This window comes from Amphiura filiformis, chromosome 9, assembly GCF_039555335.1.
Source record: "Amphiura filiformis chromosome 9, Afil_fr2py, whole genome shotgun sequence".
Taxonomy (NCBI): Eukaryota; Metazoa; Echinodermata; class Ophiuroidea; order Amphilepidida; family Amphiuridae; genus Amphiura; species Amphiura filiformis.
In genome coordinates, this window is record NC_092636.1 from 11260645 (window position 1) to 11273175 (window position 12531).

At 37.9% G+C, this 12531-nt stretch overlaps 1 protein-coding gene across 1 annotated transcript in view; it reads left to right on the forward strand.

Annotated features, from left to right (window-relative positions):
* LOC140159973 (uncharacterized) overlaps positions 1-12531 on the forward strand; it is a 161872-nt gene that overhangs the window by 128316 nt on the left and 21025 nt on the right. The window contains exons 26-29 of the mRNA XM_072183240.1: positions 1322-1501; positions 2733-2944; positions 4362-4554; positions 5668-5796. Coding sequence (XP_072039341.1) covers positions 1322-1501; positions 2733-2944; positions 4362-4554; positions 5668-5796 — 714 coding nt within the window. The remainder of the gene's footprint in view (positions 1-1321; positions 1502-2732; positions 2945-4361; positions 4555-5667; positions 5797-12531) is intronic.

Here is a 12531-nt window from a genome sequence, read left to right on the forward strand (position 1 = left end):
CCAAGTGCACATACAGTCCTTGGGTGCAGGCTGGGCTTGAACCCAGGACTCAGTGGAACAAAACAAGGGGACAAATGCTGTGGCACACAGTGACATCGCCCCGATATCTTCATGGTAGAAATCGCCATGGTAGGTTGAATCCACAGCCACCCATGGCCATTTTATTCGGACCTTATGAGATGCATAATTAGCGAAGTGACCTGACTAAGGCTACTGACAATAACTGGGGTAATTGATTTCTCGCTGTGTGAGTAAGCTTGTATACGACATTGCGGTCAATGGTTATACTGCCTCCACTGAGTAGTGAGTGCAGCTATAGCCTGCTGCGCTGTAGTCCATACAGGACCAACGCAATATAACATTAGAGTTTTGGTCAGATTTTGAGTTCAAAGCGCACAGCCAATTTTCAAAGCGCACGCTAACGACTATCATATCTGTTCAACACGTATTTTCAAGTGTATGAGACCACATCTGGTTTCTTGAGAAAAAATCATTTGGGGAGATATTCATCATTTTCTAACCCAGTATCCGAAGATTTTCGTCTGATATCAAAATCGTGCATAGCAATTCACGTGTATCGATCCCGTGTATTCATTTTAGTGTCTCTGCTGCACCAACTAATTATTAGCCAGGCGATGTCAGTGTGTGGCAACTTGCTCCTATGTTCAACCCCTGGTGATTGTGGTTTACTGAGATATTGACTTGAAATAAATCTTTTTTTTATAGTAATCCTATGACCTCAGAGAGAATACCCACATCATGCACATGCTGCATGATAAACTGTTTTTAGTCTATATCACATAAGTGGCAAAGTCCATTAGATTCCACTGCCTGAAGTGAATTGATCATGTCTCACCTCCTTTTTCAACCAAATCGATGGTAATAACTCTTGTGGTGAGCTACCAACATTTAACCACAAATTGCCTGAGGCAAACTCACATCCTGGGAACTAAACACCACACAACGACTGCTCAAGTGGGTAATTGCAATAACTGCCATGTGTACGTAGCTGCCATGTGTAGATGAGTACAATATACTGTGTGTAAATTGCCAAATGTTCACAGGGCAGCTATTGCACTTACCCACTTCTGGCACTGAGCAGCCAACAAGATCATTTTATGTACCAGTAACTTATTGACCCACCTGAGGCATATTCTGCCTCTAGCTATAATGACAGCCTGGTGATTTGGTCGCCTCATTGACATATACTATCCTCAGGAGAGAATTCAAGTTGTGATCAATTCTGTTCAGGTGGTGAAACCTAATATCCATAACTCCTTCTTGGTATGGCAGTAAGACATTTTATACACTTATTTTGCAGGTCCATTTGCTGCTTGTCATGAGGTGATAAACCCAGAACCATATGAATGCAGCTGTCGCTATGACCTCTGTGCGACCTTGCCTGACCTGGGTACATACTGTGATACTGTTGCTTTATATACTGCATTGTGCAGGAGAGCTGGTATTAGAATTAGACCATGGAGGAATGATTGGCTCTGTCGTAAGTTAAATTTTGTCTTACAGTAGAAATTTATTTCAAGGCATCTCTAACAATATTTTGGTAAACTTTGAATCAAGTCTGGGAAGAATCATTGTGAGCCATAATAATTTTTTGTGCATATTGTATTTAAGAAAACAAGATTGAACAGAAATCGTATATTATGCGTGTAAATCTAAAAGGCCCATGATACTCATGGTGTACAATATCCAGAAATTGTTGCAACTCATTAACATACAGATAGGTTGTTTAATATAAAGAGAGCATATATTAAGCATGTAACCTTGCTTATGTTGTATGCTTTAATTAATATGCTATAGACTATGTTATTTTGTAACTATTACACAGGTGCCACAGTTCTACACGCTCTGTGTTTCTGTGACATCTACACCACAATATTTTAATATTAGAGTATTACTTTGTAATGATACTCTTAAAGGTAAAGGGGACGATCCTGTATAAATAGTGATTGGAGTGTCCATCTCTCTTTCATTGGCGATTGGCCCAGACTCCTCCATGTAATGTTGCTATAGGGGGATCGCTACACCTCCTCTACAGCGAGTCTGTTACCTTCCCAGCATTTAAGAATGCCGGTACCCATTTAAACACCTGGGTGGAGAGGAGAAATCAAGATAAAGTGCTTTACTCAAGGACACAACACGATGACGTCGCCGGGCTCGAACCCGCAACCTTCCGATTATTAGTCAGTGCCCGTTCCGCTAGGCCACCGTGCCCCCAAATAATGATACTATTATATCTCATTTGTATTATTATGAATTGCATTTTGTATATTGATATAAGTAAAAATGTCTCCTCTGTATTACATTATTCTATGAAATAAAACTGAACTGAACTGAGCTAAATAGTATTTAAAAATAATGCGAAATTTCATCATCATAATATTTGGTGTGCAGTGAATTATGCATGTTTAAGAAATATATTTTAGATTGATTATAATTTAGTGTGTATGTCTGCATCAAATTTATCAGCAAATATTAACTCCATGAGAACTACCTGCTGATTGGCCAAAAAGAAGTTTTCATTATCGATTGGACAAATCAGCAATATTATTAGAATAATTTCCCAATGCAAAAAAATTGGGGTGAATTATTTGCAAACTCTATTCTGATTGGTGATAAAAGTGAAGATATCACGTAATTGACCAATCAGAGGCAATGTTAGATCAGCAGGTAGTGCTCAGGGGGTTAAAAATCTTGACACCTTTTGATTTCAGCCTATACCTGTCCTGTTGGGTCCCATTATGAGTTCTGTACCACAGAATGCCCACAAACATGTGTCGATGTCGCAGCAGGAGAACCGCCTAAACCATGTGGGGATGTCTGTGTGGAAGGATGCGAATGTGATGAGGGTCTGGTGGCTGATGGTGGTAGATGCATCTCTCAAGACAAGTGTGGATGCATCGATGGTAACGGCAATTATCGTAGGGTATGTAGTTAGGCAAAGCATCCAAACAAATCCCTTATGCAAAAGGGATAACCCTTAGCAAATCCCTAAAGAGAAATCCTTTGGAGAAATCCTTAAAATTTGTGTTGGTTGATATGGGGATGGAGATGGTGGCTGGAAGGTTTTGATTCCCCAAGCTAAATTTTGAGTTCACGTGATAAGACATACCGTATTTCGTCAAATACATTTTCCCAAGGGGGGGCGTTTATTCAAGGTCAATTTTAGAACGATAAAAAATGCTAAAATGACGAAATATGAACTAGAAACACCGACTTCTGGCTCACTTCCGGGTTTCCAATCCAGATTTTCGCCAATTATTGACACTATTATTGACTATGTGGGGAACTTGGTAAGCTTACTACACAAGATGGCATGGAAATATCGGCATTTTTGAAACATCTTGGTTGAAAAAAGTGGTGGGGTGTTTATTTGAGGGGGGGCGACTATTTGACGGTAATACGGTAAATACGGTAATAGCCAATTGAGATGCTCAGATACCCCAATTAAAGCTATCAAGTGGCTGCCAACCTGATTTTTTTGGCATATTTGTAATGTTTACAAATGTCCCAACTTGCACCTAAATGGAATCAGCCAAATGAGCAATTTTGACAAAGTCATATTATGACTTTAATCCCCCATAGAAGTCCATGTTAAATGGCCAAAATAACCAATGAGATTTCTTTCACTTGACCTTGTTGCTTCAGCTTAAAATGAACAGAAACTTGAAAACATTTTTATAATCCCAAAAAATCAGTGAATGGGGAGTAGTGGGCATAGTGGGAGAACAGTGTACATCTGACATGGAATGATAAAAATAAAAAGTAAAGAGAGTTGGCAAGAATATTGCAGGGTTATTTGATTTAAATCATGCCAATTTAAATTGCGATTAAATCACTTCATTTTTTTTAATCACTGATTTAAATCAACTTTTTTCATTCTTTACCATTTTTGATAAATATAAGTTAATTTCTTTCTTAAATTGACTGTTTTCCTTATTCCTAATTTCTACAACTTTTGGATACAATTAAAATACCTCTATGATGTCACTTTATCTATTGCTAAAAAATCATTTTCAAGGTGCAGAATTCAACAGGTGTTTTCCTATGATTTTGCCAAATTGTTTCTTTGAAATTTTCACATGTAAAAACATGGTTTGATTTTTTTGTAAATACCTGATAGGATTATGCATATGACTAACATTCCACTGGTACTCTTTTGACTTTATCATGGGGTATAGCAGTTCTTGGAATAAACAAGTTAAAAAATTGATTTAAATAAAAAAAATTCTGATTTATTTTTTTTTTAAATCAAAAAATCAACAACCCTGCTTGAAGTGTGCCTTGTGGATTTGGCATGGCCTACTTTAAATCAATGAAGTTTTTTCAAATATTATGTACAGGATGGTGAAATCTGGATCGATGGAACCAGTTGCATCGGAAATAACTTTATACGTCGATGTGAGTGTTCTGCAGTTGATCAGATTACTTGTACCAATATGGAATGTAGTAGCAGCGCAACATGTGGATTGATGGATGGAATCTTTGGTTGCCATTGTAATGAGGGTTTAATTGGAGATGGACTTACTTGCACAGGTACAAATTGGTTCTGTCTTAAAAAGTGTACAAAATTAGATGTTAATTTAGTTGGGAGTGTGGAATAATTATGATAATGTTTGTGATGCTGATTGATGATGATGATGATGTTGTTGAAGAAGACGACAAGAACGATGCACTGATAATGGCAACGGAAGTCATGAACGATGGGCTATTCCATTTAAAATCCACACTACCCCTGTGGAAGATTTGGAAATATCTTCCAAAGAGGGAGTATGTTTTTCTGATGTAATTGATCAGGGTTAATCATTTTGAAGCCCATACTCCCCCTGGGTTATGGCTTTATGGTGGTCCCATATACCAGAAGAGCAATATCTGGACATGTAAAAGCTGCAGGCCTTTTCGTAAAGAGTAGGGGATCAGCCCGGGCCTGTTATCTGTCACACTCAGTATTGAGGTCAACTTGCGCTGCCCTTAGGGGCTTGGGAGCATATCGACCCGTGGCGCGCTTTGAGGGATCTGAGTATCCAGAAAGTGTGGATAAATGCTGTTTTATTATTAATATTATTATTTACATATATCTTCCACAATTGGAGTGAGTATTTCAAATGGAAGTTACCCAATTGTCTATTGTATTCAAAACTCATAGACTTTAGCTCAATCTTCCACAGGGGTAGTGTGGATTTTAAATGGAATGGCCCAATGACAAGCAGCCTACTATAAAACCAGGTCCTACCTTGAAACTCCTATGCTGTTTGTGTGAGCATAATGCAGGTCTACCAGCGCATTTTGAAGCAGGAACTAGCAAGCATGAGAATTTTCAGGCTTTTGCCTGAATTCAGGCAGTTTTGTTGTCCAAAATTATTTTTATTTATTTTTCAACCTGTTTGGGGGCCTTTTAAGGCTGAATTCACACGCTTTTTCAGGCAGTTTTTCATGTTATCAACCAATCAGAAATACTGTAAGATGACCAGTAGTGTCCACTTTTGCATTTTGTGTTCAGTTTGTGAGATATTTATGCCCTGCATTTGCATCCACATGTTTACAAATAATAAAATATGATTGGATCACACACATCGCATATATGCATGAGGTTATGAATGAATTACAATACCACTTTTGATTTTTCTTCTTTCTCACTTATTGTCTCAGATAATCCTTGTTTGCCCAACCCATGTGGAGACTTGGGAACCTGTGTTTTGGATTCTACTGTGGCTAATGGCTATTACTGTGTATGCAAGAGAGGTGCTACTGTTAATGCCGATGGGCATTGTGACACTGGTATGTATTATATCGTGGTGTAAGAGCATCCCATGCAGGGGCGTAGGCAAGGGGAGGTGGGGGTGTGCCACTTTGCTGGGATTTTTATGATTTTTTAGTCAAAAATGTCAAAATTTTCCCATTTGCGAGTGTAGTGAGATTTTGGGGAAGGTCACAAAATGTTTAATTATTACAATTGAAATGCTAGTTGAACACATTCATGTGATGTTCATAGCGTGCAGGAAGGTCAAAGGACTGATCTCAGTCATGATCGACAAAGTGACACGCATTGGCAACATGCAGTAGAATTAAATAGTGATTTTCATTGCTTTGCCTCATCTGTTCATAGTTCAAAGGGGACAAATGTGACAGTGAAACTATCATTTTGTGCAAAAGAAATTCAATTCTATTTCTTATGGAAATGTTAGAGCATGGCTTTAAGCTAAGACCATAATACCTAGGTATTATGGTCTCAGGCTTTAAGTGATTCCCGGGGATGCAAAAGAGACCTCCTGTGTGTAACAATGCACAAAGAATGACTTTTAAAGCATGGATCAAGGGTCCATTTCACAAAAATTTTAACCCTTCATAACTGAAGTAACCATTCGTAAAGTTACAAATACCCAATACTTAATGTAAGTTTATGAAGGGTCCCTGTAGTAAATTCCTACTTACGAAGGGTGCCGTTCTAAGTAAGCTTAGTGAAATGGAACTTACGACTCGTCGTAAGTTACAAACGATTTCAAGATTTGCGAAGCTTCATAAATTTTAGTGAAATGGACCCCAGCTCTTCAATTTCATTTCACACAAGATGTTTTTACACTCCCAGACAAACAATTACCTAGACCTCTGGCTTCAACATCTGTAGCGACTATGACTTTGCATAGTAACAATATTTTACAAAGACACAAACAAGTGAGTCTTCCTTGGCTTGATCTTAAGAATCAATAGTGATTTCAGTCATTAGAGGGGTTAATTTCGTCACCTACACCACGATTGACTTCAAGTACAATATAATGTGCAAATTTGAGGATAATAATAGAATTTTAAAACTTTTGTCAGGACTTTTGGGGAAAAAAATTTCGATCACATGCCTTTAAATCCTAAATCAAATTTCACGATAATCTAATTGAGCAGTTTTCCAAAACTAATGGAAAAATAATATTGTCGTTGGGCAGGAAAAACTTCCTATGTGTTTGTGGCCCCTGAATATGTTTAAAACAAAATTGCCAACCAGTTACATAGGAGGTTTTGCTTTAAGCATGTTCAGGGGCCAATGACACATATGAGGATTTTCCTGCTCAACGACGATATTCCACACTTGTTTTCATTTCAAAGCAGTAAGGTCCAGTTGAGATCAATAATGTTATCAATCAACCCTCAAACCCTCCTCCATGGGGCCACAGGCCATGTATGTACATGATCCACCAGTGGAGCTTCTGCGACCCCTACGCAGAACTTCCGATAGTGGATTATCTGCGCACGGTGGACGCAAGGAATCCACAGTCGGATTTTTCTGCGCATGCGTGCACTGAAAATCCCTCCGTATATAGTTCCGGTGGAGTAATTCTGCATGCGGTCGCAGGGAATCCACGGACGGATTTTTCGGCGCGCGTGCGCAGAAACTCCCTCCGTATATAGCTCGGTGGAGTAATTCTGCGCATGGTCGCAGGGAATCCACGGACGGATTTTCGGCGCACGATTTAATCATTTCAGGAATTGTTATGATTTATTACTATTATGGTAGAAAGTAAGTAATCTTATTTAGGCCTAGGCCTATATGTTTAGAGTCAGTTCTGCGCATCAAGTAGGCCTATCATGTTTATTAAATGGTAGAAAGTATGAAATATTATTTATATATAACTCCGGTGGAGTAATTCTGCGCACGGTCGCAGGGAATCCACGGACGGATTTTCGGCGCGCGTGCGCAGAAACTCCCCTCCGTATATAGCTCCGGTGGAGTAATTCTGCGCACGGTCGCAGGGAATCCACTGACGGATTTTCGGCGCACGATTTAATCATTTCAGGAATTGTTATGATTTATTACTATTATGGTAGAAAGTAAGTAATATTATTTAGGCCTAGGCCTATATGTTTAGAGTCAGTTCTGCGCATCAAGTAGGCCTATCATGTTTATTAAATGGTAGAAAGTATGAAATATTATTTATATATAACTCCGTGGAGTAATTCTGCCATGCACGGTCAGAGGGAATCCACGGACGGACTTTCGGCGCACGGGCGCAGAAACTCCCCTCCGTATATAGCTCCGGTGGAGTAATTCTGCGCACGGTCGCAGGGAATCCACGGACGGATTTTTGGCGCACGTTTTTAATCATCTCATGATTGTTATGATTTAATATGATTAAATGGTATAAAGTAAGAAATATTATTTTAGGGCCTATATGTTTAGAGTCAGTTCTGCGCATCAAGTTTCATGTTTAAAAAACTAACTTAGAAAGTAAGAAATATCTTAATACTAATAACGGCGTGTCCGTCTCTGTCCTTGCTATCGCGTTCGCGTCAAGGTCAGCGTTTAAGCGTCATGCTGCGGTGCACTATCGCGTGCTCACGCTGCGTTATCGCGAGTATCAACGGGAGTGTGCAGTGCGCGATCGGCAAAGCATTACAGTGTGACTAGGAAGAGTTGATTAAGTTGTGAAAAGTTGGGTCTTGATCATTGAGAGACGCATTTCATAGTAGTTTAAAAAGTCAGGGCAGGTATATGGGTAACGGGTTTGGGTAATTAGAAATAAGCCTATCACGAGAAGCGCCCTACCCGAGAACCGCGAAATCTAGTTATATATATTTTTAGAGTCAGAACGGTGGAGTTTTTCTGCGCACGGTCGCAGGGAATCCACAGTCGGATTTTCGGGGCACGTGCTCAGAAACTCCCCTCCGTATATATCTCCGGTGGAGTAATTCTGCGCGCGGTCGCAGGGAATCCGGACGGACTTCGGCGCGCGTCGCAGAAACTCCCCTCCGTATATAGACCTTTTTCCCTCTTTCCCATCATGCACTATTCCAGGGGGGTATGAGTGTCGCAAACTACATCATCTCCCGGGGAGTACAGAGTTATGTTCATTACATTCTGGAATACGGACATTTCGGCTGGTGCCTTCATCACAAAAAAGGAATCCCCGATAATCACGATAATGGCGCCGTGATCACTAATACCTTTCGGGGGCAAAAAACAACATTTTTATGCCTTGTGGACATGGTGACCTCACCCAAAAAAGTTTCCTGCTATTGAAACCTAACTTTGTATACATTTTATAGACCTAATGGTGAAAAACTAATGACGGGACACGCAGTGATATTTTGTCGGTGTCCGTTTCACTTTTTTTTCGGAGATGAAAATAAGACGTAAACATAAATCTCTTACACAGATGTTCTGCATCGCTCCGTAACTGCATCATTCGTGTATTCAATAATTGCATAATTAGAAACATCGATGGCCTTTACGATAATCCGCATATATGGAATCAGTATGCCCAGTATTAATAAATATATTCATCGTGCTAGTAAATCTTATTTATATGTATGTTTTATTGATTTTTCTGCCGCCTTTGATACCATCTGGCGAAATGCTCTTTTATATAAATTAAGCCAAACGGGTATTGGCGGCAACTTTTTTCAAATAATTAAGAACATGTATACATCTGTTTCTTTAAGCTGTAAAATGTGACAACAAACTTACTGATCGTTTAACACCACAGTCGGCGTGAAACAAGGCTGTGTCCTTAGCTCCAATTTTCTTCAATATTTTTCTTAGCGATCTTCCAAAAATATTTGATGCTAATTATGCTCCAGTGAGTCTTAACAACTCACCTCTCAGTTGTCTCATGTATGCTGATGATCTAATCATTTTATCTGAAAGTGCAAATGGCCTTCAACATGCCCTTGATAAATTGCACAATTATTGCAGAAAGTGGAAACTGTTAGTTAACATTGACAAATCAAATGTCATGATATTCAATAAAGGTGGTCATGTTTTGAAAGGTTGTAAATTTAATTATGGTAATTGTAACATCAACATAACTAATGAATATTGCTATTTGGGTATCATTTTTGTACCATCTGGTTCATTTACAAAAGCAATGATTAGACTTAAAGACAAAGCAATGAAAGCATATTATAAAATTAGGGATAATTTTATAAGTGACTCCTACAAATGTAGCATGAAATTATTTCAGACCCTCATCCAACCAATCCTTAGCTATGGATGTGAGGTTTGGGCACCATATTTGTTAAACAAACTGAACGACTCAAACTTTCTTACAACATGTGATAAACTTCCAAGTGAATCTATTCACATTAAGGTTTGCAAAATTATACTCGGAGTTCATAAAAATCCACTAACAATGCAGTAAGAGGCTTAATTAGGTAGTTTTCCACTGCTCACAACTATGCTTTCTTTATCTGTAAAATACTGGTGGAAGCTAAACGAAAATGTATGAATGGTAATGATTCTCTTGTAATTCAAGCACTTGTAGATAACAGAAAGTTAGTGTGTACTAATAATTTCACATGGTCGACAGGTATAAAAAATATATTTAGCCTTATCAATAGGATTGACATTTGGGATAAACCAAATACGATCACCGCTTCAATTTTAATGAAATTATTGTATCTAAACTTCAAATCGTCTATAACAATCTTTGGGTTAATCATATTAATAATTTTAGTCCTAAACTCAGAACATAAAAAAAAAAAAAAAATTCTTTCAGTACAGAAAATTATGTTATTATCGCTAAAAGATCTTCCAGGGCTGCATTCTGTAAATTAAGAATAAGCGCACATAATCTCATGATCGAAAAGGGGCGTAACTTCTCTCCAAAAATTAATCCAGAGAATAGAATTTGTACACTTTGTAATTTAAATAAGGTGGAGGATGAATTTCATTTTGTAATGATATGTCCTTTCTATACCAACCCTCGCCAAGATTTATTATCTACAATACATGAAATGTATGATATAGATGGTATGGTAGACACTGACATTTTCAAACTTATAATGAGTGCAAGTGATTTTGACAGTATTACTCCAATAACCAAATTCGTCAAATCAGCTTTTGATTCACGAACGAACATGGACTTATAGATAATAACAAAGTTCCCATTTGGGCTTAGAGCAGCGACCCCCTGTCATATTTTCATTCTATAGGCTCAATGTAACGTGGACTTGAGCGCCACTATTAATATTGTCTATTATTATTAAGACTAATTTATATTTCTTCTATAATTGTAAATATTTGTACTTGTAACTTTAATATTGCAATTTCAATTGTAAATATTTGTATTTGTAAATATTAACTATACCAGTTTGTTTGGTGAATGTTAATAAAATATATTGATATTGATATTAAGACAAAATAATTGCAAAGGCCTGGCAAAGACCATCGGATGCACACGATCTATGAGGTTAATGAGCTACGTCATACCCCCCCTGGAATAGTGCATTGTGGGATAGAGGGAAAAAGGTCTATAGCCCCGGTGGAGTAATTCTGCGCACGGTCGCATCCACGGACGGATTTTCGGCGCACGTTTTAATCATCTCATGAATTGTTATGATTTAATATTATTAAATGGTAGAAAGTATGAAATATTATTTATATATATAACTCCGGTGGAGTTTTTCTGCGCACGGTCGCAGGGAATCCACGGACGGATTTTCGGCGCACGTTTTAATCATCTCATGAATTGTTATGATTTACCTTCTGAACCTTCTGAGTTTTTAGTCAGCAAGGCGGAATACCGCAAGTCGCTAACGTAACTCTGGAACCTAATAATTTAATATTATTGAATGGTAGAAAGTAAGAAATATTATTTAGGGCCTATATGCTTCTACTCTAATTTCGCGGTTTTTGCGGATGCTACGCAAGCGGCGGGCGCGAAACCTCCAAAATCGGAGGGTTTATGTCCATTTTAAATATTGTTAATAATGTTCATACTCCAAATTCGGAGTTTAAAATTATAGTAATATTATTTTTCCAAGGATTTCCCAGTAGGCGCTAATGATACGGCCTATTCCACCAGAGGCGGTAAAGATAAGACGGCTTATTACACAGTAGGTGGGATATAGATGAGATGAGATTAGGCCAACTGCTAAGTATCTAAATAATATCAGGAATAATCCGATTCATGGTAATTGTTAATTAGTCATTGAACCAAAAGATCAAAGGAGTCGTGATGAGAAGATTCCGCGAAAATTGTTAATTAGCCATTGAATCAATAGATCAATGATGCGGGATGAGAAACCCGCTGTTTTGCAGCATTGAAAATAATTTTAAGAGGTATAATGATGATACCAGAATAATCCGATTCATGAGAATCATTTTTTCATTTTCATAGGCATTTAATATGTATTGATAATTCTTGTTTTTGTACTTTTACTATAGGTTTTCCCAGAGTATTTCGCACTTTTATCATTCATGTTCATAAAAAGGACAGTTTAAATTCGTCCTAAAAAATCGAAGCCGCACAAACTCAAAAGCAATTTCATTATTCGGTCATTGGAATTCATATTTGTATCAGTATATTTCACATTTTGATATTCGTCAAATCTGTGGTAAATTTCGTCTCGCGTGGCGATGGTTTGTGAATCGTAAAAGCAATTTCGTTTTTTGTCATTAAAGTTTCAAGAGATATGAGTAGTATTCGGTTTCTTAATTTAGATAACCGAGACATGGATCCAAGTTCGGATTCTATGTTGCATATTAATGTATGAACACTTGCATGAGAGATCCGAGAGGATATT